Here is a 26752-nt window from a genome sequence, read left to right on the forward strand (position 1 = left end):
CCTCACAACAGACCAAACAGATTTCTAGTTGCTATACATCTTAATCTGTTTATGTGTATACAATAGTCTCATGTGCCTGATTTTAGTTTTGAGTGCTGAGACGACCACGTGCACACGAGTAAGTTAGATATACCAATTAGTACAGTGTAACAACAGTTGCTATACCATCAATCTAGTTATGTGTGGTACTATATACCTCAAGAGAACATGTTGATTATGTAAGACATCTAGTCAGGGTGTTCCGTGTAACAGTTAGTATGATCGTCATGATTGTTCAGAACTAACAACAGTACTGGGTATCTATGTGTGTCAGTGGATAGATTCCTACACAGTGCATTATTTTTTGACCAAAGGGCCATAATGTAGTTATCTCTTATATTCCCTATCTATCTGTGTTTGTGTCAGTGTGTACGTCAACCAGTCCTCCATCAGGCTTGTGAGTGTCAGAGAGATGGTGTGGGTGTTTTTTTTTTTGCTCTGGTGACAGCAAGTTCAGGCAGGGTGTGTGACGGAGGAGATATGAGAAGAGTTCCCAAAGCAACAGGCACTCAGAACACATAGAGAAGATCACCCAGGAACACAGAGACACGGCAGGTAAGAGAGAGAACGCTCTCTCATCTATCCTTCTCTCTTTCTTTCTGTCTTTCTTTCCATTATTCTCTCTCTCTTTCATCTCTCTCACTCTGTACTTTCCAGTATTCACTAAAGTATGTTAGTTATCTATAAATGCTGTTACGTTGTCTTACTGAATATTCCTTTGGAGATCTGATTTACCTCCATGTTAAAACCAATAATAGCGAATTTAACAAAAATCCAAAGAAGATTTTCTAACCAGACAAGCATTTGTAAATCTCTAACCAATCGTATATCTATGTCAATGTTAATAACCGTTCACATGTTACAGTTAGTGAAACAGACGGAAACGTTTAGATACTGTTTTACATGTCTATGAGTTTTCATGTGTATATCTATCTGTCCGTATATCTATGTCAATGTTAATAACCAATCACATGGTTCGTATATCTATGTCAATGTTAATAACCAATCACATGGTTCGTATATCTATGTCAATGTTAATTACCAATCACATGGTTCACATGTTATAGTTAGTGAGACAGGAGGAAACGTTTAGATACTGTTTTACGTGTCTATGAGTTTTCATATGAAATGGTTTGACAACAGTCTGAGTTAATTAACATTGACATAGATACATACAGACAGATGTATACGGACAGATATATACAGACAGACATACAGTTATAACCTGTTGTCATAGAGATAGTCATGATGTGACTCATAGGTCTACGTTCCAAATGGCACCAGATTCCCTATTTAGTGCATTACTTTTGAGCAGGGCCCATTAAAAGCAGTGCACTACCTAGGAAATAGGGTGCGTGGAAGCTGGCAGTGTTTGAGGCTCCAACTCGAGAGCGAAGAGTCAAAGTCTGAGTGAGTCTGGAACCAGGAGTCCCTGTTATCTCCGTCATAAATTGAACACACAGAGGCGGCACACAGACACACACAGTGAACTCTCTGTCACCCAGATGAGATGATGCGACAGAGAGAGATGGAGTGACAGATAAACACAGAAAAATATTATCTGGCACATTACTGTTGTATCTCATCCAGCACAATGCTTCTTTCTGTCTTATTTCATACTGAATCAAAAACCACCCCGTCCACAACCTCTGGTGTGTGTGTGTGTGTGTGTGTGTGTGTGTGTGTGTGTGTGTGTGTGTGTGTGTGTGTGTGTGTGTGTGTGTGTGTGTGTGTGTGTGTGTGTGTGTGTGTGTGTGTGTGTGTGTGTGTGTGTGTGTGTGTGTGTGTAAACTGTCTATGCAATTCTATAGTACAGAGAATGAGATCATCTATCTGGAAGAGCTGCATTAAGACATGAATCCCTTTCTCTCTCCCCCCTTTCTCTCTCCCCCCTTTCTCTCTCCCCCCTTTCTCTCGCCCAGCTTTAAACACATAAAAACAACAGAGAGATATATTGCATCGCAAAGGAGAAGAGAAGGAGAGAATAAAAAAAGAAAAGATGGCGATCGGAAAGAGTCCCAGAAACGGTTCCGTCAGGTCTCCAAAGTACCTGGACAAGAGTTCTGGGTTCTACGGTCGCCTGGATGAGCCCGAGATGGGAGGAGAGGAGGAGGTGCGGGGGAGAGAGGGGGACTGGGGGGGATCGTGCCCAGCCACAGAGCTCTCTACGGGGGGAGAGACGGACCGGGGAGAGCCTGGGGTGTTTGACTTCAACGAGGGAATGATGGAAGATGACGACACCACTCTCCTCCGAAGGAAACCCAGCCGGCTCAGCTCCCGCTGGAGAAGAAGCTCCAGGAAGGCCAAACCCCAGGCGATCTCCCCCAGGGAGGAGGGCCCGATCCTGGGTACGGAGATGGAGACGCAGACCCCTGTCCTGGAGGTGGAGGTGAGGGTAGAGACTGAAGAAGGACAGAGGGAGAAAGAGAGAACAGAAGAGGAGAGGACGCTGGTCCACTTTGCGAGCAGAGATGAAGCGGATGACCAGGTTCTGGTAAAGGACAATAAGAGAGGGAGGGAAGAAGAGAAGGAGGAGGAGATGAAGGTGATGAGGAAGAGGAGCACGCTGAAGAACTACCGCAAGGTGAGAGAACGAGAGAGGATGGTAGTGTGTGTTTTGCCTTCCAGGTACCCTTTGAAAACCTCCACTTGTTAATGTTGTAGCAGCAGCAGTAATATCCAGGTTTACCCTTCTTACCTAGTTCCATTTTAACAGAGGACAGGACACGGATTACTTAACACATTCTCCCCTCCCCTCCCTGTGGAATTCTCCTAGAGGGAGGAACAATGGGTTAAAGTTCCAGGTTCCAGGTTCCACGTTCCACAGTTACATTCCAAGAATAGCAGCCAGTAATTAGTTATTTATGGAAACATTTATATGATCCTCTATGCCCATATCATTAACGCTCTGGTCAGAGTCCAATGGCTGATCTGTTTACGTCAACCACCCCATGAGCCCAAATGCTAAATTAACTCTGTAGGCCATTTTGAAAATCTATTTCTTATTTTATTCAGTTGATCGTTAGACCTATTGTGCCAAAAACAAAAACAGATATTATAGCTATAGTAACATTATCGCAATAGTAATATTATAGCTATAGTAACATTATCACTATTATAATAGTCCCTGGACAACTCTTCAGCTAGTATCAGGTGACACACCTGTTCTCCCCACCTGCGACCCTCTCCTCTCTTCCCCTCCCCTCCCTAAACCTAACATGTTGTCTGTTTGCTTTATGAATCCATCCCCCTCCCCTCCCCTCCCCTCCCCTCCCCTCCCCTCCCCTCTCCTCTCCTCTCCTCCCCTCCCCTCCCCTCCCCTCCCCTCCCCTCTCCTCCCCTCCCCTCCCCTCCCCTCCCCTCTCCTCCCCTCCCCTCCCCTCCCCTCCCTAAACCTAACATGTTGTCTGTTTGCTTTATGAATCCATCCCCCTTTCCTCTCCTAATCCACATTGGGAAATGTTCCCTCCCTCCTGCCTGCCTTTTGATCTGTCTCTCTCTTTATCATCTGCCTTTCTCATCCTCCTCTCCTCCCCCTTCCTCCCACTCTTCTCCCTCTCATCCCCACTTCCTTTACGTCTCCCCCCCCCCCCCCCCCCCCCCCCCCCCCACATCTCCTCACACATTATTTAGGAACAACCCTGGGCCTTTCTCCTCCCCCTGTCTGTCTTTCTCTTTCTTCTCCATCAGCGGGGAGAACAAACACGCACACACAGGTGTCATTCCTGTGCCTTACTATCTGACCACAGATCATTGTTTGAGGGCACTAGCGATCATCCCTCGCTCCTACCCAGAAACCACCAGGCCAATATTTCTTCCTGATTACACAGAGGTCAGGGGTCATGTCATAAGAAAGAGACCAGGATGAACACAACATATAACGACATCAAAGGAATAATGATACACATCCACTCTGAACACACAAACTGGGACGTCCCAAGTTATCTTGTTCTGGTCTCGACTGGATCATGTTCCAATTGAAATGTTTTCTTGTGTGAACACATTTGTTAACAATGTTTTTTTTTATCAATATCAATCAAACCATGTTTTCTTGGTCACCTGTATTGATTATTCATTCTATCCCCTTCAAGACTTTCGACCGAGCGTTCCGACGAGGGTGGGAGACCTTCGTCACTAACCTGTACAGCGTGACGCTCACACCTGACTCATCATCATCATCATCACCCCCATCAAGGGAGATGCACCATTCCTCAGCATTAGCAGAATACAGATAGGATTCACAAACCTGTTCATCTAATCTGTAAACTGCAATTGTTCCAATCAGGTTATGTAACGCCCATATTGTAATTTGAGATTGAGGCTGGCTTGGAGAGCGTTCCGTTTGTGTTCTCAACGCAAATGACCTGTGTTCACCTCAATGTATGGTTCAGTTGATTAATCAATCAGTGAAATCAGTGATATTGATCTAGTACATGCACGGGTTTATCAATGATCAATATGAACAGCACCCGATTAACACCAGGAAGTACACAAAGTTTAACTCATTCTTATTCTGAATTCCAAAATAGCACACTATTGTACTAGTGCACTAAATAGGGAATGGGTTTAATACTTCCTCACAGGGTGAAGTTCATACCTCTCTGGAGGACCGTCTGCAGGGTGGTTTCAGTGTTGTGCAACCTGAGGGAGACATATGTTTCACTATCCATGTGCCTAATGAACGTAGCCCAAGATGAGACCTGATAACGTATGTTTCACTATCCATGTGCCTAATGAATGTAGCCCAAGATGAGACCTGATAACGTGTTTCACTATCCATGTGCCTAATGAACGTAGCCCAAGATGAGACCTGATAACGTGTTTCACTATCCATGTACTTAATGAACGTAGCCCAAGATGAGACCTGATAACGTATGTTTCACTATCCATGTACTTAATGAACGTACCCCAAGATGAGACCTGATAACGTGTTTCACTATCCATGTACTTAATGAACGTAGCCCAAGATGAGACCTGATAACGTATTTCACTATCCATGTGCCTAATGAACGTAGCCCAAGATGAGACCTGATAACGTATTTCACTATCCATGTGCCTAATGAACGTAGCCCAAGATGAGACCTGATAACGTGTTTCACTATCCATGTACTTAATGAACGTAGCCCAAGATGAGACCTGATAACGTATTTCACTATCCATGTGCCTAATGAATGTACCCCAAGTGTGTTATGTTTGTTTCATAAAAGGAGAACGTTTTCATACCATGAAATTAACTAACTATGGGGGACATGAGGGTAGGAAAAAAACGGTCTCAAACTTTGGTCCTCTGACTTTGTCTAAAAGGAGGTTGCACACAACACACATTTAATACACTATTTATTCATGTCCATTTATTTACTATATGATCAGTTTTCACACTTTTCTGTGTAATCTCTCTCAATAATATCTTACCAAAGAGTTTATTTATTTTTAATTATTGGCTTAAATCACAACATAACATCTCTCTCTTGCAGCATTGAAGTCAAGCTCAGAATTATATGAGAGCTATACTGAGCTGCTGAAGAATTTATTTTCTTCTGTGTTGCACTTGAATGACTAAATTGTTATATTTAGTTTAGTTTAAAAATCTATGCTTTGTATTACTTGTGCCATCTTTGTAGCCTTTGTCCTTAAATAAAATATAATTTCTCAAATATATTTTGTTCTTCATCCTTCTAAGAAAATAACATTTTTGGTCAGCTGTATACTGCCCTCCAGAGGCAAACGGCAGTAACTGCTCATTAGCTTTAGCCTCTGGCACTCCAGGGTTAATTAATTGCGCGTCTAATTGACTGTCAGCTGGCTATCGATCGTGTGTGTGGTGTAACGTTACTGATTCAAAAACACATTGAATGTCCGAATAAAATGTCTGAATAAAATTATAGGGATAATAGATTGAAGCTAGTATACATTGATGATCGCCTTTTGTGGGAGCAGGTAGCACAAATATATTGCTAATTTAGGTAGGTTGTTTTACATTTTGGTCAGCTCCAGCTAGATGGCTGTCACTGGCTGTGTGTGTGGTGTACTGATTCAAAGAAACCATAAAATGACATTTCAGGATATAATTCATTATTGGGCTAATAGATTGCAGATCTCCTCTTATGGGAGCCGGTGGCATTGTTAGTCTATGGTCGCTAGCTAATTAATTATGTTTTCAGATCTACTTAGCTAGCTAGTTCTTACCAGTGTCTGGATGTCGGCGTTTCAGAGCAAATTCAACCATCCTTTCCACCCGGCAATGCTGTACCATGATGTTGTATCCCTAGATTAGCAATGTAGGTGTGTGTAGCTGTCAGTCAGTGTCATACAGGTTTGATTGTATCACTATCAGAATACAATGATATGATATCAAGGTAAAAGGCATTAACTACAGCCAAGGGCCGGTTAAAACCAAGTTATAAAGCAGTATGTTAGGTTACTGCAATTTACCTTAGTTTCACAACTTTTTGCCGTTACTGCTAATATGAAACCCCCATTGTCTCCCAAACACAATACACTAGACTAAGTGTCATTAACTCATTTTCGACCAAATTATAAGTTACTGCTTTTTTTATTTTGCTTGGTAGGGCGGTATAACGATATCAAAGATGCCAAATGAAGTAAATGACGCCAGTGTACCAGCCATGTCGCGACAGACAGAACGTTTTGTCGACAGCGCCTAGCGACTGTTACTACATTATTTAGAATCTTTTGAAGTAACCAATAAAAATGCACAATGTTATATTTCTTTGACCTCATTGGTATATTCAAATAAAAAGTATTTTCCATCGAGAAAATGATGCAGTAGCTAAACTGTTTCAGTTGATAATTATTATTATTTATTTATTTTACAAATTCTGCTAATAATAATAATAATATCTCTGTTGATTTGAACCAGCGATGATGAGTTGCCGTCGTCATTTGATACTCTGCGTCCTCTTATTGCTATTTGATGAAGGTAAATAACTTGGTTAATAATGAATTGGCTAGCAACATTTGCTAATGTAACGTTAGCATAGCTAATGGTTATTTGATAGCTATAGCTAGCTAAGTGTCACACTCAGGCTAGCAAGGACGAACGCGTAACTTTAGCTGTGATTGTTTGAAAAAGAGAGCTGTCAGATTAGCTCGAAGACACTACCAGTTATTATTGCAATTGAATTGTGTGTAAATTATGATGTAAATTCAACTGGCCATAAAATATTACACAAACACCGCTCTATAAAGAATCACTCAAACACAATATAGCTAATAATATATTGTGTGTCAACACTCACAAACAATAGTCTATGGTGTGTCAATGATGTAACGTTAACGTTGTCTACTATATTAGATGTAGATCATTGTCATTGATGTTTCTTTTCTTTTTTAAATTATTTTTTAAAATGATTAATCCCAGCCCCGTCCCCGCAGGAGGCCCTTTGACTTTTGGTATGCAGTCATTGTAAATAAGAATTTGTTCTTAACTGACTTACCTAGTTAAATAAAACGTGTTGTAGTTGCTAAGCATGTAGCTATGTTTAGCCACTACTTAGCCACAATTTAGCCATGCTTAGCCACTATTTAGCCAGATATTCTGTATTCTTGCCTAGTCAGAGTATGGTTCTCAAGATTATGATTCTCAGTCACATCCAAACCAGCCCACTACAGTACATTCATTGTTTCTCCCCTCCTCTCCTGTAGGGTCACTGAGGTACATCCCATTCCCAGCAACACCCCTCATCCCTGCTGCCTACACATTGGAGCCACAGGGAGACCTCTCAACAAGCCAAGATGTCCTCCCTCCTTCCTCATCAAATCTTATGAACCAAATTCACCACATTCCTACACCAGCATTCAAAGATCAGCACAACACACCATCCCATCAAGATATTATTCATCTATCTGGATTTTCAACCATTAGCAATACTGACCACTTTGACTCAATATCCACAACTTCTCCAAGTGGTGGTCTCAAATTCAATGCCAGCCGGAATGCCAGTCAACTTATCAATGATCAAACATCATCATCATCATCATCAGCTCACGCTATTGGCTACACTGAACGGATAGACAACGAAACTAAAATGGCGACCGCTAGTGGTTGGAATAACAGCAGTGATGTTACACCTTCCTCTTCTTCTGTTGTTTCTTATTCTGAGCTAAACAACTCTCTTGTTGGAACCAACATTAGCCAGAGCAACGCTAGTGGCCACACTGAAGATCTCTCTGTGACTTTGGAGGACTGTCCTCATCCGAATGGATCTGTGGTGGTGCTGGAAACAAGTGATCCGTTAGCCGATCTAAACGTTGATCCTATGTCAGCCACTGACATCATTGACTTCTACACTCATCGGATAGATTCTGTCTCGGTCACCGATGACCTTGGCAACACTAGTCTTAGTTTACATCGTAACAACACTAACGTTACTGTCACAGTAGATACTAGTGCAGTAGTTACTGAGACGGCAGCGCAGGCTGAACCGAACACAGACATGATGCTGGGCCTGGAGGAGGAGGAAGAGCGGGAAGAAGAGGAGGAGGGAGAGCGGGAAGAAGAGGAGGAGGTAGAGTGGGAAGAAGAGGAGGAAGAAGCCAGTGGCCATCTTAATACTACTCAGGATGCTTCACTCTCAGACCCCCTGATCGACGATATTAATCATGCTTATGTGATAACAGGTGACTATAATGTTAGCGCTGAGGCTAATGGCTCTGTGATAACAGGTCACTATTATGTTAGCGCTGAGGCTAATGGCTCTGTGATAACAGGTCACTATAATGTTAGTGCTGAGGCTAATGTCTCTGTGATAACAGGTCACTATAATGTTAGCGCTGAGGCTAATGGCTCTGTGATAACAGGTCACTATAATGTTAGCGCTGAGGCTAATAGCTCTGTGATAACAGGTCACTATAATGTTAGCGCTGAGGCCAACTACTCATCCTCAGTTGATATTAGTGGCTTCAGCGACAAATTGTACTTTATAAAAGAAGAAGCTCACAATGAAAGTCAGGAAGCCGTTACCCTTTCCTCTTCCGCCATTGGCTACACTGAATATGAAGATTCCATCGAAGCGACCAATGACTACCAGAGTACTGTTACCAGCGGAGACGAAGGAACAACATCACCTACGGTTACTAGTACCAGCGTGGAGCAGAGTGGCGAGAATGAGAACCAGGAAGTGCTTCCTATTGCGGCTCCTATGATTGGGTATCCTTCCTTGGAGTCTGTGGATCCTAATGAAAGCACCACAAAGTCAACTGTTGTGCTGAACTACATTGACTATATTGACTCTGAACCTAGTTACTCTAACCACTATGTGAATGTAGCCAGCAGTGAAAAATATGCCCACTCTTCATCCTCCTCCTCTCCTCTTGAACCTGACAGTGACCACCTCCAATCTGCTGATGATGCTGAACTAGAGGTACTAGGCTCTGGGTTGGAGGAAGAGGAGGAGAATAGGAGCGGAGAGAACAATTGTAGCAGCTGTAGCTGTGGTAACACCACCTCCAGTGCCAGTCACCATTCCACCACCACCATTGACAACACTGACTATGATTGGGGCTCGGCTGAAGTCAGTACGACAGGTAACCAGGGTAACAGCACAGCAGACATTGAAGTCCCAACTGAAGTTAGTAGGATTGTTCAGGGAAACAGCAGCAGCATCTCCATGGTACCTTCTGCTGAAAGCACAGTCAGCTCTGTCCATGGTAACTACACAGTCATTGTTCTATCTGACTACAGTGACAACATCACCACCACTACTCTGACCCCCACCAACCGTACCAGCGAAGGGATTGTTGTGAGTACCACCCCCACCGCCGTGCTTGAGGAACCCACAGGAGAGAGCCGATGTGGGACTGCATGTTCTCCCAGCAAGGCCCTACCCTCCACCACCACCAGTCTGGAAGCCAAAGAGGAAGAGAAGGACCAGAAAGCGTCTGATGCTGCAAAGAAGCCCGTGTCATTGTGGCCTCGGTTTCCATGGATGCGCAGGTATTAGAACCATGGATCTCTGGGACCGGGAATTTTTTTTGAGGGGAACCAAATCTGAGGGGAACATTTTTTGAGGGGGAACTGTTCTGAGGGGATTAATGAAAGATAAGAGATATTAATATTTGTATTGGTTTTTTTAGATGTTGACATGGATGCAGTAGTTTGGGGGTTTAAAGTTCGTGCATGCCCACTATGTTGTTGTACACTACACTATATGTATATTTTAAATAAATAGTCCTCAATAGTGTTGTGTTGGTCTTTGTCTGAACTGTGTTGTGCAGCATGCCTGCTGCTCCCATTGATTAAACAGAACAAGCATAGAGTCTCTTCCACCATCTACTGGATATATGTAGGAAGTGTTTCAATGAAATGTCCTGTATTGGTCATCAGGTTTACAACAACACACACATACCATAGGGAGAAGTTATGCTATTGTATTGTCATATTGAGATGAGCACTCCTTTCCCACTATATAATGAAAAGCAATGAATGCTCACCGAAACATGAGAAGTAATTAACTTAACAGTATACACCACAGTTATACATTGTATATGGCTAGACGTAGGCCTATATACTGTAGAACAAATCTTTAGCTACAATGGTATTAGCCTGGTCCCAGAACTGTTTGGCAAGGCGTTGTTGACATGACAGCATAAACAGATCTGGGAACAGGCAGGCTAACAATCTGAACTGTAGCCTCTGAAACCAAACACTGAATGACTGGACCTACGAATCATTTCACTTATCAGATTTATTTCACCTTTATTTAACCAGGTAGGCTAGTAGAGAACACCTTTATTTAACCAGGTAGGCTAGTAGAGAACACCTTTATTTAACCAGGTAGGCAAGTTGAGAACAAGTTCTCATTTACAACTGCGACCTGGCCAAGAATAAAGCAAAGCAGTTCGACAGATACAACGACACAGAGTTACACATGGAGTAAAACAAACATACAGTCAATAATACAGTAGAAACAAGTCTATATACAATGTGAGCAAATTAGGTGAGAAGGGAGGTAAAGGCAAAAACAGGTTACAGATGAAGACAAACCACAACAAGTACAAAATATCTGGTAGTAATACCGGACAACAAAAAGGAAATGTAATGTGTAAGTCATATTTTAACAGGAGTTGTCCTTGGGAAATCAAAAAAACATGAAGGAATGCTATAGTCCTGTGCCTTTCTCCAACTAAGATAGTAGAAGCCATGTATCCATGTTCACAGCACCTCTCCAGCAGATGAAATATGGTATTGAAGTGTCCCTCCATCCCAATTCTCCTGTATGGTATTGCAGTGTCCCTCCATCCCAATTCTCCTGTATGGTATTGCAGTGTCCCTCCATCCCAATTCTCCTGTATGGTATTGCAGTGTCCCTCCATCCCAATTATTCATGATAAAGTCCCCTCAAAATCATTGCAGCGTTGAAGGATAGGCAGCCCACAAATTACTTAATTACTCAATTACTTACTCAGATTTTCCAATCAAAAAGGATTGATTTCAAAGTTTAAAAAGCCATACAACGCGATGCACAATGACCACTTTTAATCATTTACACTGAACCTTTTACATAAACAGCCCTTAGCCGTGATATATTGGCCATATACCACACCCCCCCAGGACTTATTGCTAAAATATCTCCTAAAAGCCAATTTACACAAAAAAATATACGTTTTTTTTATTTTATTTATTTTTTATCGGCACCACATGATGTAATGCAGACCAAGTCCAGGATTAGACAGTATGCAAGGTTAACAGTACAATACTTAAAAATAAAAGCCTACTACAAACTACCCCATAGTGGTAAACGACACCTACTACCCCATAGTGGTAAACGACACCTACTACCCCATAGTGGTAAACGACACCTACTACCCCATAGTGGTAAACGACACCTACTACCCCATAGTGGTAAACGACACCTACTACCCCATAGTGGTAAACGACACCTACTACCCCATAGTGGTAAACGACACCTACTACCCCATAGTGGTAAACGACACCTACTACCCCAGTGGTAAACGACACCTACTACCCCAGTGGTAAACGACACCTACTACCCCATAGTGGTAAACGACACCTACTACCCCAGTGGTAAACGACACCTACTACCCCAGTGGTAAACGACACCTACTACCCCATAGTGGTAAACGACACCTACTACCCCAGTGGTAAACGACACCTACTACCCCATAGTGGTAAACGACACCTACTACCCCATAGTGGTAAACGACACCTACTACCCCATAGTGGTAAACGACACCTACTACCCCAGTGGTAAACGACACCTACTACCCCATAGTGGTAAACGACACCTACTACCCCATAGTGGTAAACGACACCTACTACCCCATAGTGGTAAACGACACCTACTACCCCAGTGGTAAACGACACCTACTACCCCATAGTGGTAAACGACACCTACTACCCCATAGTGGTAAACGACACCTACTACCCCATAGTGGTAAACGACACCTACTACCCCATAGTGGTAAACGACACCTACTACCCCATAGTGGTAAACGACACCTACTACCCCATAGTGGTAAACGACACCTACTACCCCATAGTGGTAAACGACACCTACTACCCCATAGTGGTAAACGACACCTACTACCCCAGTGGTAAACGACACCTACTACCCCATAGTGGTAAACGACACCTACTACCCCAGTGGTAAACGACACCTACTACCCCAGTGGTAAACGACACCTACTACCCCATAGTGGTAAACGACACCTACTACCCCAGTGGTAAACGACACCTACTACCCCATAGTGGTAAACGACACCTACTACCCCATAGTGGTAAACGACACCTACTACCCCATAGTGGTAAACGACACCTACTACCCCATAGTGGTAAACGACACCTACTACCCCAGTGGTAAACGACACCTACTACCCCATAGTGGTAAACGACACCTACTACCCCAGTGGTAAACGACACCTACTACCCCATAGTGGTAAACGACACCTACTACCCCATAGTGGTAAACGACACCTACTACCCCATAGTGGTAAACGACACCTACTACCCCATAGTGGTAAACGACACCTACTACCCCATAGTGGTAAACGACACCTACTACCCCAGTGGTAAACGACACCTACTACCCCATAGTGGTAAACGACACCTACTACCCCATAGTGGTAAACGACACCTACTACCCCATAGTGGTAAACGACACCTACTACCCCATAGTGGTAAACGACACCTACTACCCCATAGTGGTAAACGACACCTACTACCCCATAGTGGTAAGGTAAACGACACCTACTACCCCATAGTGGTAAACGACACCTACTACCCCATAGTGGTAAACGACACCTACTACCCCATAGTGGTAAACGACACCTACTACCCCATAGTGGTAAACGACACCTACTACCCCATAGTGGTAAACGACACCTACTACCCCATAGTGGTAAACGACACCTACTACCCCATAGTGGTAAACGACACCTACTACCCCATAGTGGTAAACGACACCTACTACCCCATAGTGGTAAACGACACCTACTACCCCATAGTGGTAAACGACACCTACTACCCCATAGTGGTAAACGACACCTACTACCCCATAGTGGTAAACGACACCTACTACCCCATAGTGGTAAACGACACCTACTACCCCATAGTGGTAAACGACACCTACTACCCCATAGTGGTAAACGACACCTACTACCCCATAGTGGTAAACGACACCTACTACCCCAGTGGTAAACGACACCTACTACCCCAGTGGTAAACGACACCTACTACCCCATAGTGGTAAACGACACCTACTACCCCATAGTGGTAAACGACACCTACTACCCCATAGTGGTAAACGACACCTACTACCCCATAGTGGTAAACGACACCTACATGACTGGACATGCTACACACTATAACATCCTTTCAAAAACAAATCAACGCCGTAAAATAATTGTAGTCAGTCAACTTTCTATAGCCAGTGAAAAATGTCAGTCAATGTGCATGTTTCAAACCACCTAGAATAACAACGTAAAGATTTGAGTTGACAGGAAATGTCACATTGTTCAGTATTGAAATCAGAACACCACATGGTTCATTCAAAATGGCCAGATTTACCAAGTCTAATTTACTACCACCAAGAAAGGAAGATATGACAAGCATTAATATGTAGATTTATTTATACATCAAAACACAGTCACAGGGTTGAATTGACTTGGCCTGGTTTCCCCCACTTCCTTGCTGACCAATCAGGAGTGAAAGAGGGCTTGCAGGTGTAAAACAGGAGAGCTGGAGGGAAAATAGTGTGATAATTAAACCCTGGTGATACTGTAGGGACTAATACACAAGGTATGAGATGACTTGATCAGAGATTAACCAATCAGTCAGCGTTACATCAGACTGGGGCGGTAATGATGACTCATCACATCAGAGTATGTAGTGTAGAACACATTAATGGGTCAGTGTGATGATCCAAGAGGAACATTCAACAGAACATGAACATCTTCCTAATATTGATCTGCCCCCTTTCCCATTACAACACATATCCACTGAGTGGTCAATACATTAACCAGACCAGGTGAAAGCGAGCCCTTATTGAAGTGACTGGTTAAATCAGTGTAGATGAACAGACAGGTTCAAAGGGTTTCTAAACCACAATACAAGGATTGTGTACCACTCAGAGGGTGAATGGACAAGACAAAGGATTTAAGATCCTTTGAATGAGGCATGGCAGGTGCCAGGCACACCGGTTTGTATCAACTGAAACACTGCTGGGTTTGTCAAGCTCAACAGTTTCTCATGTGTATCAACTCTGGTCCACCACCCAAAGGACATCCATCTAACTAGACTCCAATGCCGACCCACAGTTGTGTCACGGGCCAACATCCCTGTGGAACGCTTAGACCCCTTGTAGACAACAGGATGTTCTGAGGGTAAAGTCAATATTAGGAAGGTGTTAATGTCCTCTATACTCAGTGCATTATAATAACCCTACACACCTTCCCACTCCACCAGCACAGCAACACTTCAGCAGCCAACCAGATCTAAACAAACAGAACAGTTTTAAAACCAAATAATCCCCATCTTAGATTACTAGACTACATCCAGAACATTCTGAAACCAAATCAGAACACTAGTTCAGTCATTGTAGCCATCCAGCCAGCGGTCCAGGGTCTGGGGTCAAGCCCCCACCCAGACACCCTCCCTCCAGGCAGGCAGCCCACCTTACCCCTGCCCCCTCGACAAGAGCAGGCTTGTCAGTGTCTGCCCAACCCACAGGAGGACCGATGGGAGGCCAGACCTTGATCCAGCCCCAGAACACAGGACAGGATTGCCACCTGACTGGAAGAAGATACTTCATCATTTACGACATTCCAGAATGCTTCATGTGGAAGGAGCGTTAAGATTCCGTCTAAAGTCACACACCTTTCCAAACCCTGCAGACACCAGGACCTCAACCAGAGGGGCAGAAACCTAGAGGGAGGAAGTAGGAAACCATGAAGTGACATTGTAAGACCTTGTAGTCAGACATGAGATCAGTCTATAGCAGTGTATTCTAATCCTGGGGACACAAAACTGGCAACAAGTGTTTGCCCCCCCAAGAACAAAGCTTAGGTGGTATCCCAGAGTATTTCAGAAACAACAGAGTTTCACCAATAACATTAGGGTCTAATTATTCAAGACTAATTAGTGAAAGATCAGAATTGAGCTGTCAGTCTAAACGAAGCCTTACATCTCAGTCCCAAGAACCAGGATTGTGAAACACTGCTCTAGAGTATAGATCAGTTCAGTAACCAATCAGTCAGCTTAACATCAGACTGGGGCGGTAACCGGAAATCATCACTTCTACATTATAAAGGACAGAAGTCAAGTCGATCATACACACCTTGAGGTAGTTCAGTAACAGGCATCTTCTAGTGACTTGTCTGGTACCACCATCAGGACCTGAAGGAGAGGAGTCTAAATAAACATGCTGAACAGCACTACATTAAAAGACTGCTTTATTGTCTGATAGATCAGAGGGGTAACCAATCAGCTGGGGAGGGAACACGACTAACTAAAAGACCACTGATCCTAGACCAGCACAATCACCCGAGAGACTAAATATGGGTGTTGACAAGGGCCCCGTACATCAAGACAAGAATGTAGTTATTTGGAAGACAGTATTCCAACTTCAATCCTGCTTAAACGATTGATGGTAAAGCAAGACTATATAAATGAACTGACTACATCCTGAGTGGCCCATCCATCCCAGTGATTTGTGCTGCTACTGGCATTTCATACTTCTTGATATTAAACCAAATGGTGGCCATTTTGGATCAACAATGCAAAGCCATACAGCCATTTTGTGTGAGTCTCTGGTCCCATCAGACAGTTGGTAACCCCAACCAGCTGTCCCGTTGTTGCCCTAGCAACGGCAGTGGGTCCACCTTCGCAGGTTCTGTCGTCGACGGTGCGTGTCATCAATAAGAGCCAGAGTCACCACGACTACCAAACATCAACTGTTCCCTCTCGTTTGCAGTGAGTTATAGCACTAGACTGGTTATAGCTTGTGGCTAAGGCAGAGGCTCTGGTTAAGAAACAATGACTAGAGATTCATTTCCCATGACAATTTCCAAACTTACTCATTAACCAAAACTCACCATTCTAGTTGGAATCACTGCTTCCTGTTCAGCCACATACAGAGGAAACCTAAGACAAAAGCTTCAAGATAAGGTCTTGGTGGGGACCAGATATGAGGAGGGCACAAGGAGGGGGTTAGACATAACATATGTAGCCTTTATGACAGGTTACGTAGCCCTCTGCTGAAGTCAGCTATTCCTTTTCTCAACAGGAGTTCAGACGAACGAGATTCCAAAGAGAATATTCATCATGTTCAGCAGAGGGACGGAGAGAACTACATAATATTTGGTATGAAGTTTCCCCAGATGTCCCTCACGAGTTTTACCAAATGTACCCAAGTGCCCAAATTGGTCCATTTTAAGGTACATACCTATAGAGAACATATGCTTTGATACTAAAAGTTAACACAGTCCCAGGAATGTCAAACGTAATGGATCATTAGCATCCCTACATAAAAGTTACTAAACAGGAGACGCAAGGAGAACGCTGATCAAATGCCTCCCAAAAACACTGCTTGCCAAAATCCTGAAGTATCCCTTTAAGGTGAAGGGCTGAGAAACAGGACACAGCCAGGAGGAAAATTACAGAGGTCCATTTATGAACAGGCAACGTGCGGGCATCTAGAACCCGACACGGATATCATCGCTAATGGAACCTTATTTCCAATACCGTGTAACGAACGCTAACCCCATTACGTACAAACGAGCGCAACCGCGACATTCAAACGAGGCTGCAAAGAAAAGAAAATATAAGATAAAAGATAAAAACGGCCAAGTTAGCAGCCAACACTGATCTAATGTCAGAAGTGTTCACACCACAAACAAAGGGAGAAAACAAACAACTATTTACAACGAGAGTATTTAGAACACCCACAGTCCTCTACACCAGATTGAGCTGCTGATGCCAAGGCCCATAGCAGTTTCTCTCTGCTGTAAAGCAGAGGGTAACAGCACAAGTAGTGCAGGTGATGGGAGATTTCCTGTGGCACATAGTACAACGACGCCTCCCTACTGTGCCCTTTTGGCCCTGAGGCACATTCAGGTCTGCACTGATGTATTTTGGCAGGTGAACATCACTGGAGGCAGGAGAAGAGGGGACAGAGGTAGAGGGGACAGAAGGTGCTGCAGTGGTCTTTGTGCCATAGTCAGCAAGCTCCTGGATGAGCAGCTCTCTGAAGGCTAGCTGTGTCATGGGAGTCTGTCCACAGCTCTTGGCCATCTCCTTCTGGAGGATGAAGGCATTCACCACAGCAATGTCGATGAAGTGATAGAACAATGTCTTGTACCATTTCATTGTCTTGTGGAGAACATTGTAGTAGCCAATCAGCGCGTCTGACAGGTCCACACCTCCCATGCTCTTGTTGTAATCCTTCACAGCAGCTGGAACGGGGACATCTTTCTTGGTCCATGTCCCATTAGTGTCCTTCACACGCCTGCGGATGTGATCGCCGCTGTACGATTTGTGGATACTGGAGCACATGACCACCTCTCTGGCATCCATCCACTTTACAAAGAGCAGGTCATCTTTCCGAATCCATCGTATGGTCCCCCTATCAGACCTCTTAGGCATGTCGTTTACTTTTGTTTTGGGAAAACCCACTCCGTTGGGACGAATGGTGCCACAAGACCATACATTCAGCTTCCTCAGGTCTGTAAACAGAGTCGGGCTTGTGTAAAAGTTATCCACAAACAGTTTGTAGCCCTTCCCCAGCAGTGGAAACTCCAATAATTTCATAACGGAATCATAACCAAGTCCCATACCGGTGGCCGAGATGGACTTCCCCTCATAAACAAAGAAATTCCAAGTGTAGGCACACGCAGAATCTGCCAAAACAAACAGTTTGTAACCCCATCTTGTTGGCTTGTTAGGCATATATTGTTTGATGCCAATTCTGGCCTTTGAGGCTACCATCCTCTCATCTATGGACAGGTTCTGGGAAGGCTGAAAATGGGTCTTGCAGGCCTCAACTATGCTGGAGTAGAGAGGTTTGATTTTGAAGAGCCTATCGAAGCCTGCTGTGCCCTTCTTCCTGTCATTGTTGTCGTCAGCTTGTGGGTCACTGATATGAAGCGCTCCCGAGACAGTCAGAAACCTCTTACAAGACATGATAGTTGTGGGGAAAGGCAGTTGGTAGAGTCTTGAGCTTCTCCAGTAGTCCTTCAGGGTTTTCAACTTCACAAGCCCCATATAAATGACCAGTGAGATGTAACAGTACAGGTCTTGGATGGAAATGGGCTTCCAGGCCTCTTTCTTGCCTGCTTGCTTCTTAGCCCCATACTTGTTGGTGTTAGAAACCAGCGAATCAAGAACTGACAAGGAGAAAAACATCTGGAAAAGATGAAGGGGGCTGTACTTTCCAGTCATGTCCAGCTGAGGTCCTGGCTGCCTTTTAGGTCGAAATACTGGTCGACGTGGCTCCACATCATCCTCTAGCACAGTGCGCCAACGGTCCTCTCCCTCGGTTGTTGTTGCCGCTGGTACACCGGCCCTCCTCCGCTTCTGGTCTGGACTCATAACACCTCTAGATGGCCGGGTGGGTGTGGAGCCAGAGACAGCAGCAGGGGTCAGACTGGAGGAACCAGTTCCTACGTTTGAAGGAGTGTAGGATGGACTTGAATGTGGTATCTTTGGAGATGGCTCCCAGAGGTCATCGGAGTCTCTACCTCTATTGAGGATGAAAAATATTACAACATGTTCAGAACTCAAGTTTCCTGTGACTTATTTTATCAGGAAGTTAACACTGCATCAACACATAAAATGCACAACACTCATCTATATTATATAGAGTTTGGGGAACAATCACTAATGAAACATGTGGACCAATAGGCAATAAGACATTGAAAAACAATAGCATGTCATAGCCAGCAGAAAATACACATAGGCTATGCTAATACATTGTATGGCTCAGATCTATATAGCTATATAGAAATATCTCAACCATTTAAACAGCTGCATTCGCATGAGACGCAAAAACCTATTTTACTTACTGATCCAAAAGGGGACCCTCTCCTTCCAAAAACATTTCTTCCTCACTGGAATCAAAACTGGACTCACTCATGGAGTCCTCATCCATTAGTTCCGTGTCACTCTCCCAGTCAATTTCCACAATGTTCTCATCAAAATGATTTGTAAACTTGGACTTCGATGTAGCTTTTCCACTAGTAGTAGCCATGTTTCCTTTTTGAGAACAGTTTGCAGAAGAGAACAAACCACAGAGTATGATTAACTACCGTGAGTCCTGTTTGCTTTCACCAGAGAATGAACACTGTTGCCCACAGCAACATGATGGTTGTTTGCAGTACAAAAGATGTTCACATTCCGCTGGAAAGCCCAGCTCATTGGCTATCTAGCTAGACCGCTTTCAAAATGATAGGTGGTCCTTGGACCAAGACTCTGTCAATCAAGTGAACACCGCTGGTCTCATTGGTGCCTAACGACAGCTTACCTTCATGAAGCTAATTGACATGTTGTGTAGCCAATATGTCTGAGGGGAATGTATCAAAACAAGTTGCATTGATAAGTGTTTTGTTGTGCGCTATCCCCAAACAATAGCATGGTATTTTGTCCCGCTGTAGTAGCTACTGTAAAATTAGACACTGCAGTTAGATGAACAAACATGTAAGCTTTCTGACGATAGAAGACATGTCGATGTCCCGGAAAAGTTGGCTGTTGTTTCGAAAGCCTTTCTAGGTCACATACTGAGCAGCAGCTGTCCAGGTTTCAGGACACTGATCCTGTAGAGGTTTAAAAGCAGCCCAGAACAGCCATCTTGTTTCAGGACAGTCAACTGTAAAAAATAAAATAAAGAGGACATTTAACTAGACTACTTTGCAGTAGACACTGGTGTTAAAATATCCATTTAGACTGAATGGATCCTTACCTGCATAGCTTAGAGCAGCCCAGAACAGCCATCTTGTTTCAGGACAGTCAACTGTAAGACAAAATGGACACGTAACTAGAAAGTCAAGTAAGGGATCTTTACTCAGCAGGGTGTCAGGCTATTTAACATCAACAGGAATTCAGACAAACGAGATTCTAAAAAGGTTTATCATGTGGTTGCAGAGAACGATTGTTATTCTGGGAAAGACCTCCCTTTCTAGTGCACTTCAACTGACTTGAGCCCTCAAAGCTCTGGTCAAAAGTAGTGCACTATAGAGGGTGCCATTTGGGACAGTTTCAGAACCACAACTTACCAGTATGTTGGAGTCCACACTGCAATGCACGGACCACAGCACTCAAACCCTGAAGAATGAAAGGCAAACATTTTATTAGTGTGACGATTGAGGAATCGATGACTAACTGCAGCAGTAATAATCAAATCAAATGTATTTATAAAGCCCTTCATACATCAGCTGATATCTCAAAGTGCTGTACAGAAACCCAGCCTAAAACCCCAAACAGCAAGCAATGCAGGTGTAGAAGCACGGTGGCTAGGAAAAACTCCATAGAAAGGCCAATACCTAGGAAGAAACCTAGAGAGGAACCAGGCTATGTGGGGTGGCCAGTCCTCTTCTGGCTGTGCCGGGTAGAGATTATAACAGAACATGGCCAAGATGTTCAAATGTTCATAAATGACCAGCATGGTCGAATAATAATAAGGCAGAACAGTTGAAACTGGAGCAGCAGCACAGTCAGGTGGAAGTTGAAACTGGAGCAGCAGCATGGCCAGGTGGACTGGGGACAGCAAGGAGTCATCATGTCAGGTAGTCCTGGGGCATGGTCCTAGGGCTCAGGTCAGTTGAAACTGGAACAGCAGCATGGCCAGGTGGACTGGGGACAGCAAGGAGACATCATGTCAGGTAGTCCTGGGGCATGGTCCTAGGGCTCAGGTCCTCCGAGAGAGAGAAAGAAAGAGAGAAGGAGAGAATTAGAGAACGCACACTTAGATTCACACAGGACACCGAATAGGAAAGGGGAAGTACTCCAGATATAACAAACTGACCCCAGCCCCCCGACACAAACTACTGCAGCATAAATACTGGAGGCTGAGACAGGAGGGGTCAGGAGACACTGTGGCCCCATCCGAGGACACCCCCGGACAGGGCCAAACAGGAAGGATATAACCCCACCCACTTTGCCAAAGCACAGCCCCCACACCACTGTGGTGATATACAGTCACTCAGTAGTTCATGTCATTTCACATCGGTTCAAAGGGAGCGAAGATTGTCATCATTGAGACTGTAGCACGTCCCAGTAGCCATAGAAACTAAACAGTCATTCCAAGAAGCCATCTTGTACAGTTGGTCAGCCAAAAGGTGAAAGTGTCTGCATCCAAAGTCACCCCCTATTCCCTTTATAGTACATGGGTCCTGGTCTAAGGTAGGGCACTATAAAGGGAAGTGGGGTACTATTTCAAATTATGTCAGTGTCTTAACATTTCACCAACCAAAGCGCATCAGTCTCGTGGTCTGGAATCAGGTATTCTATAGAGAGAATCATAAAATAACGTTAGTTATAGCTTGGCTTCTATGAGAGGATAGAAGGTTCTTAAATAGAGCCCACCAGATCAAAGATTACCTTCACAAAAGAATATATATTTATCCGACATTCTTGTCTTTGAGGATCATCATTTACAGACAGTCACTTACGAGTCAGTTACCACATGCTGAACATCCACCCCAAAGGGCACTTCCCCATTTAGCTGTGAATCCATGACCGTTTGCCAAGTGCACACAAAGACATACTTAGGGATTTTGGGCAGAGGACCTTATGTCAGAGTCCAGTATGAGGTAAGTTAAATGTAGTTTTGCAAGCCAATGCTAACTAAAGCTAGCACAATGACTGGAAGTCTATAGGTATGTTCTAGCATGCTAGCTAACAACCACATACTTCATAGCTGCGCTAATGGTAGTTAATATTCGCTTATGAAACTACCTTTAACTTCTCTCATAAATGGACACACAAATTGTATCCACTGATTTGGGAAGTAGATTAAGGCCTCTGCCAAAATCCTGAAGTATCCCTTTAAGGTGAAGGGCTGAGAAGCAGGACACAGCCAGGAGGAAAATTACAGAGGTCCATTTATGAACAGGCAACGTGCGGGCATACAGAACCCAACACGGATATCGTCGCTAATGGAACCTTATTTCCAATACCGTGTAACGAACGCTAACCCTATTACATACAAACGAGCGCAACCGCGACATTCAAACGAGGCTGCAAATAAAACTAACGTGACTGTGTTGACATCACAATCTGGGTTGTGAACAACGTTTCTATTCAAGAGTTGATTGACATGGTACTGGCTCTATAGTATTGGAGAAAAGATGGGAGGGGGGGGGGGGGCTGACCCCCCTCCGACGATGTATGTTACATCGTGTCATGGTTTAACGTACAGCACGCATAAAGCAACATTCTGTCTTACAGCCCCTCTCCACCCTCACCGTTTAAAAACAAGAAAGGGGCAGGATAAGGGGGGATACCTAGTAATTTTTTGCATCATCACTGCAAGCTAGCATGACTCTCAAAAGACGCTGTTTACTTCTGAAGATCACTTTAGCACCGCCGTAAAAAAACTGATACAAATTCAACAAACCTTCAAATAGGCATGTAATGAAACATTATTTCAACTCTTTATAGGGATTTAATTACATTTTAAAGGCGATAAGGTGATTAAAGTTGGACAGGTTGAGTGAAAAAAAAGAAGTTTCCCCACATGACATCTCTTCTCACCATCATACCCTGACTACACCGCTCGTGTCACATGTGTGAGTGTTGCAAAATAGATTCCAAAATGTATGTTATTCAATTATTGCACCCACACTGCTCACGCACGTCAATGAGCTTCTGCGTTGCCAAGGGCTCAAATAGATGTCATTCCTATTTCTGACGCAGACACCCTGCAAGTCCCGCATCTCCTTATTGGTTTATAGAAGCAGGTACCTACCTGCCATTTCCTCATTGGTTAAACCCACGTGGGTGATTGAAAGACGAGCTGTGTTGCTGGTTGTCGTGGTAATATTATGGAAGTTTAGATGCCAATCACCATATAAGTTCAAATATGAAAAACCCTGGAAGGAGGAGAGGTGACTTGAAACGATTCGGCTTACCGTTTTGTGTGTGGATTAATTGTCCGAGTAGAGGACCTTGTGCATTTCAGGTAAAATAACAACTCAATGTTTATATCCCAGGACAAATGGGTTAGCAACAGCAAGCTAGTTAAAAAGGACAAATTAGCTAGCAAGTGCACGTTTCATGCTTTTCGACCTTTCCCCAAATTAATGTAATTGGTTGAGTTCGTTTTGATATTTTAATCTGCGTGTAGTGATCCCGTTTGGTGTGGGGGGACAAAATACATTTATGAGCGATGGCGCAGCCGGTTTAGCTTCCCCACCCGCTATTTTTAAAGAGACCCGACTGAGCTCATTGCCTTCTTGAATCATGCAGAGATGGGCATCATGAAGGTCTCATCATTTTGTTGGAAAGGAGAGAAATGGCGCTTTACAAATGGTATTGATATTACAGTTGATCTGAAAGTATTACGTTTTCTGGGCGCTAAAATAAGGTCAATTGTACGGACCAGCGCGACGTACAAAAGTGAATTAGTTTACCTTTCAACTTTTGACCAGAGCAATGTTCATTTAATTTAACTAGGCAAGTCAGTTAAGAACAAACTCGTATTTACTATGATGGCCTACCATAAAGCCTCCTGGGGAGGGGAGCTGGGATTGTTTAATATAATGTACACATTTCCCTCTAAATGTCAAACGATTTTCTCTGTGTCACAACACACGCGCCTGGCTGCAAAAGTGCATTGTGAGTGACGTCAACATCAGGCGTTTAGCTCGTGCACAAGCAGCAGCAATTTCAGTAAAATTGCAAATCATTGTTGGCTGACTGCAGCATCAGTAGTACGGGTTCGATGAGACAAACCCAATGAATATAGTTGGTCACGAATGTTTGATCTTGAACAGAACTTACATCAATCAACATGCATCAATCAAAATTGTACAGCCAGAAGTACAGGAAAGAGTCTGTACCTGAACAAAATGCCAAATCAATTTCAGTAAGGTTGTGTATTCTGTGTCACATGAACCTGCCTCTAGCAACTTACCCTGAAAATGAGTTGGCAACACTGGCCACACCACTACATAGAGAGAGACCTAAAACAAGAGCATTCTAGCAACACCACATGGCAGCAGCAAAAAACATGGTACAAACATTGGGCACAGACAACGTGCAGGCATATAGAACCCGACACGGATATCGTCGCTAATGGAACCTTATTTCCAATACAGTGAACTACTTCTGACCAGATCAATGTTAATAAGTAGTACACTATTGAGAATAGGGTGCCATTAGCGCAGCAACGACAGTCGAATCAGGGGCCAAATGCTACTCAGAATCTGGTAAAGAAGTTTATTCTTCAAAGGCTGATTCGGTAAGAGAGTGATGGTGCAGTCACTAATAACTGGGGAGCTAGCCTACTAGCTAACATCAACATGACACGTGGTAAACCAGGTGATAACAAAAACCACCAAACTGGCCAGTTGGCAAACTAACGCTCGCTTGCATCGTTTTCCTGCCGCAAATGTGAGTCATTGTACCATGCATGGCAGACATTTCAGTAATATGCAGCTTACCTGAGATGCATATTCTCTACCGAGTCATCGGCATCTTGAAAGGAGTAAATGAAAGTTTAAACACACGGAGGAGAAACTCCAACAACTCTCTCTCACGTGAATGAAAATCCATGAATGACCAGCTGTTGTGTCGCTCTCCCTTCTTCTTCTATGGTATAATGGCGTTCGCAACAATTAAATGTGCATTCCGCCACCTACTGTGCCGGTGGATAATACGGATCCCAAAAAAGTAAAACATTTGGGTAAAAATAAAATATCATAAAAACCACCAACAAAGAAATTAACTAAATAAAATCAACCTGCTTCTCTGTAAAAACCTCATTCTAATCAGGTCCAACACATCCCCAGAAGCCTCCTGTGAGGAAAGGACATTTCCTGGTGACATATGTCCTTGTTATCGTGCTTCTTCAAAATCTTCTCAGATGCAAAAGATATAATGATATCCAGCTTCTTGGACACTTGTCCTGTACAATTAATCACTGTGGCTATTAAATGCCACAAAATCCACCTTCACAATGAGTTTATCCAGATCAACTGGCTATGTGTGCCTTTTTTTAAATGTATGTAGTTCTGTTCTTGAGCTGTTCTTGTCTAATGATGTTCTGTATTATGTTTTGTGTGGACCCCAGGAAGAGTAGCTGCTGTTTTTGCAACAGCTTATGGGGATCTTAATAAAATACCAAATTCTTAAAACACTAGCAACTGGTTGCATTGCATCCACTGCTATATCGTCAACACTGTTGCCTCTTGCCCCTTTGACTCTCTTCACAGCCTCCACATAGGAGACCCGCTGAGCAGCCCTGATCTTTGACACCTTGACCTCCTTCACCCTAACAGGGCACTCTGGGAAGTCTGGAGTATGATCCCCACCACAGATGCAACATTTTCAATTCACAGATTCTTCAATATCATTCTTCTCTCGTCTGCTAACATTTGACATGTGACCATATCCTTTACAATTTCCAAACTGTAATGTTTGACACCTAAGAGAACACAGTACCCCCCTATACACACAGACACACACACACACAGACTCCCACACAATTTCTGTGTTTTTGTCATCAGTGGGTTGGAAAAACATTGTTTGATAACTTTGATTTCATGTCTAATACTTGTATTCATCTATTACTCTGTGTGTGTGTGTGTGTAGGCCCTGGGTCTGGATGACATTAAGACCCACCACTGGTGTATCATCGGCTGCAGTGCTGTGACAGGAGAGAACCTACTGACCGGAGTAGACTGGCTACTGGATGACATCGCTGCACGCGTCTTCACTGCAGATTAACATCCTGGGTGTTGCATTAATAAAACACATCTGAAGAAGCTTCAGTGTTTCTCAACCTCTGCTCTGTGGGATGTTGTTATGACAACATAATCAGTTCTATAATGCTAGTTTTAGGGGAAGTTTCCCAGACACATATGCTTCTCAGTCCAGGACCAGGGGTTAATTGGTTTCCAGTCCAGGACTAGGGGTTAATTGGTTTCCAGTCCAGGACTAGGGGTTAATTGGTTTCCAGTCCAGGACCAGGGTTAATTGGTTTCCAGTCCAGGACCAGGGTTAATTGGTTTCCAGTCCAGG

General features: G+C 43.7%; 3 protein-coding genes, 1 long non-coding RNA gene, 2 other non-coding genes and 1 pseudogene across 7 annotated transcripts; 2 read left to right on the forward strand and 5 right to left on the reverse strand.

Moving 5' to 3' along the window:
- Positions 1–465: 465 nt before the first annotated feature.
- On the forward strand, positions 466–5693 carry LOC116353941 (uncharacterized). Its single transcript, XM_031791758.1, has 3 exons — positions 466–594; positions 1962–2623; positions 4131–5693. The coding sequence occupies exons 2-3, from the start codon at positions 2039–2041 to the stop codon at positions 4272–4274; spliced, it is 729 nt and encodes a 242-aa protein (XP_031647618.1). The 5' UTR covers positions 466–594; positions 1962–2038; the 3' UTR covers positions 4275–5693.
- A 1125-nt stretch (positions 5694–6818) lies between these two features.
- LOC109906813 (serine-rich adhesin for platelets) lies at positions 6819–10236 on the forward strand. The gene is made up of 2 exons (XM_020504657.2): positions 6819–6979; positions 7705–10236. Exons 1-2 carry the CDS (start codon positions 6922–6924, stop codon positions 9999–10001), a joined length of 2355 nt encoding a protein of 784 aa, XP_020360246.1. The 5' UTR covers positions 6819–6921; the 3' UTR covers positions 10002–10236.
- A 707-nt stretch (positions 10237–10943) lies between these two features.
- LOC116353943 (uncharacterized) lies at positions 10944–13249 on the reverse strand. The gene is made up of 3 exons (XR_004203343.1): positions 12704–13249; positions 12122–12601; positions 10944–11994 (listed from the first exon to the last, which is right to left on the reverse strand). It is a non-coding gene; the product is annotated as an uncharacterized LOC116353943 (long non-coding RNA).
- An 876-nt stretch (positions 13250–14125) lies between these two features.
- LOC109887679 (piggyBac transposable element-derived protein 4) lies at positions 14126–25305 on the reverse strand. Of its 2 annotated transcripts, XM_031791760.1 has the most exons (10): positions 25174–25305; positions 21052–21423; positions 20785–20833; positions 20472–20522; positions 19579–20378; positions 16612–19256; positions 15855–15913; positions 15395–15442; positions 14968–15012; positions 14126–14257 (listed from the first exon to the last, which is right to left on the reverse strand). In XM_031791760.1, the coding sequence occupies exons 5-6, from the start codon at positions 19761–19763 to the stop codon at positions 17471–17473; spliced, it is 1971 nt and encodes a 656-aa protein (XP_031647620.1). In that variant the 5' UTR covers positions 19764–20378; positions 20472–20522; positions 20785–20833; positions 21052–21423; positions 25174–25305; the 3' UTR covers positions 14126–14257; positions 14968–15012; positions 15395–15442; positions 15855–15913; positions 16612–17470. The 2 variants fall into 2 exon arrangements, with proteins under 2 accessions (XP_031647620.1, XP_031647621.1); XM_031791761.1 differs by lacking the exon at positions 21052–21423.
- Positions 14328–14401, reverse strand: LOC116354119 (uncharacterized; annotated as a pseudogene).
- Positions 15750–15819, reverse strand: LOC116354123 (small nucleolar RNA SNORD31). Its single transcript, XR_004203523.1, has one exon. It is a non-coding gene; the product is annotated as a small nucleolar RNA SNORD31 (small nucleolar RNA).
- On the reverse strand, positions 16775–16846 carry LOC116354108 (small nucleolar RNA SNORD30). The gene has a single exon (XR_004203511.1). It is a non-coding gene; the product is annotated as a small nucleolar RNA SNORD30 (small nucleolar RNA).
- Positions 25306–26752: the final 1447 nt, after the last annotated feature.

The sequence above is a fragment of the Oncorhynchus kisutch genome, linkage group LG16, assembly GCF_002021735.2.
Source record: "Oncorhynchus kisutch isolate 150728-3 linkage group LG16, Okis_V2, whole genome shotgun sequence".
NCBI classification, from domain to species: domain Eukaryota; kingdom Metazoa; phylum Chordata; class Actinopteri; order Salmoniformes; family Salmonidae; genus Oncorhynchus; species Oncorhynchus kisutch.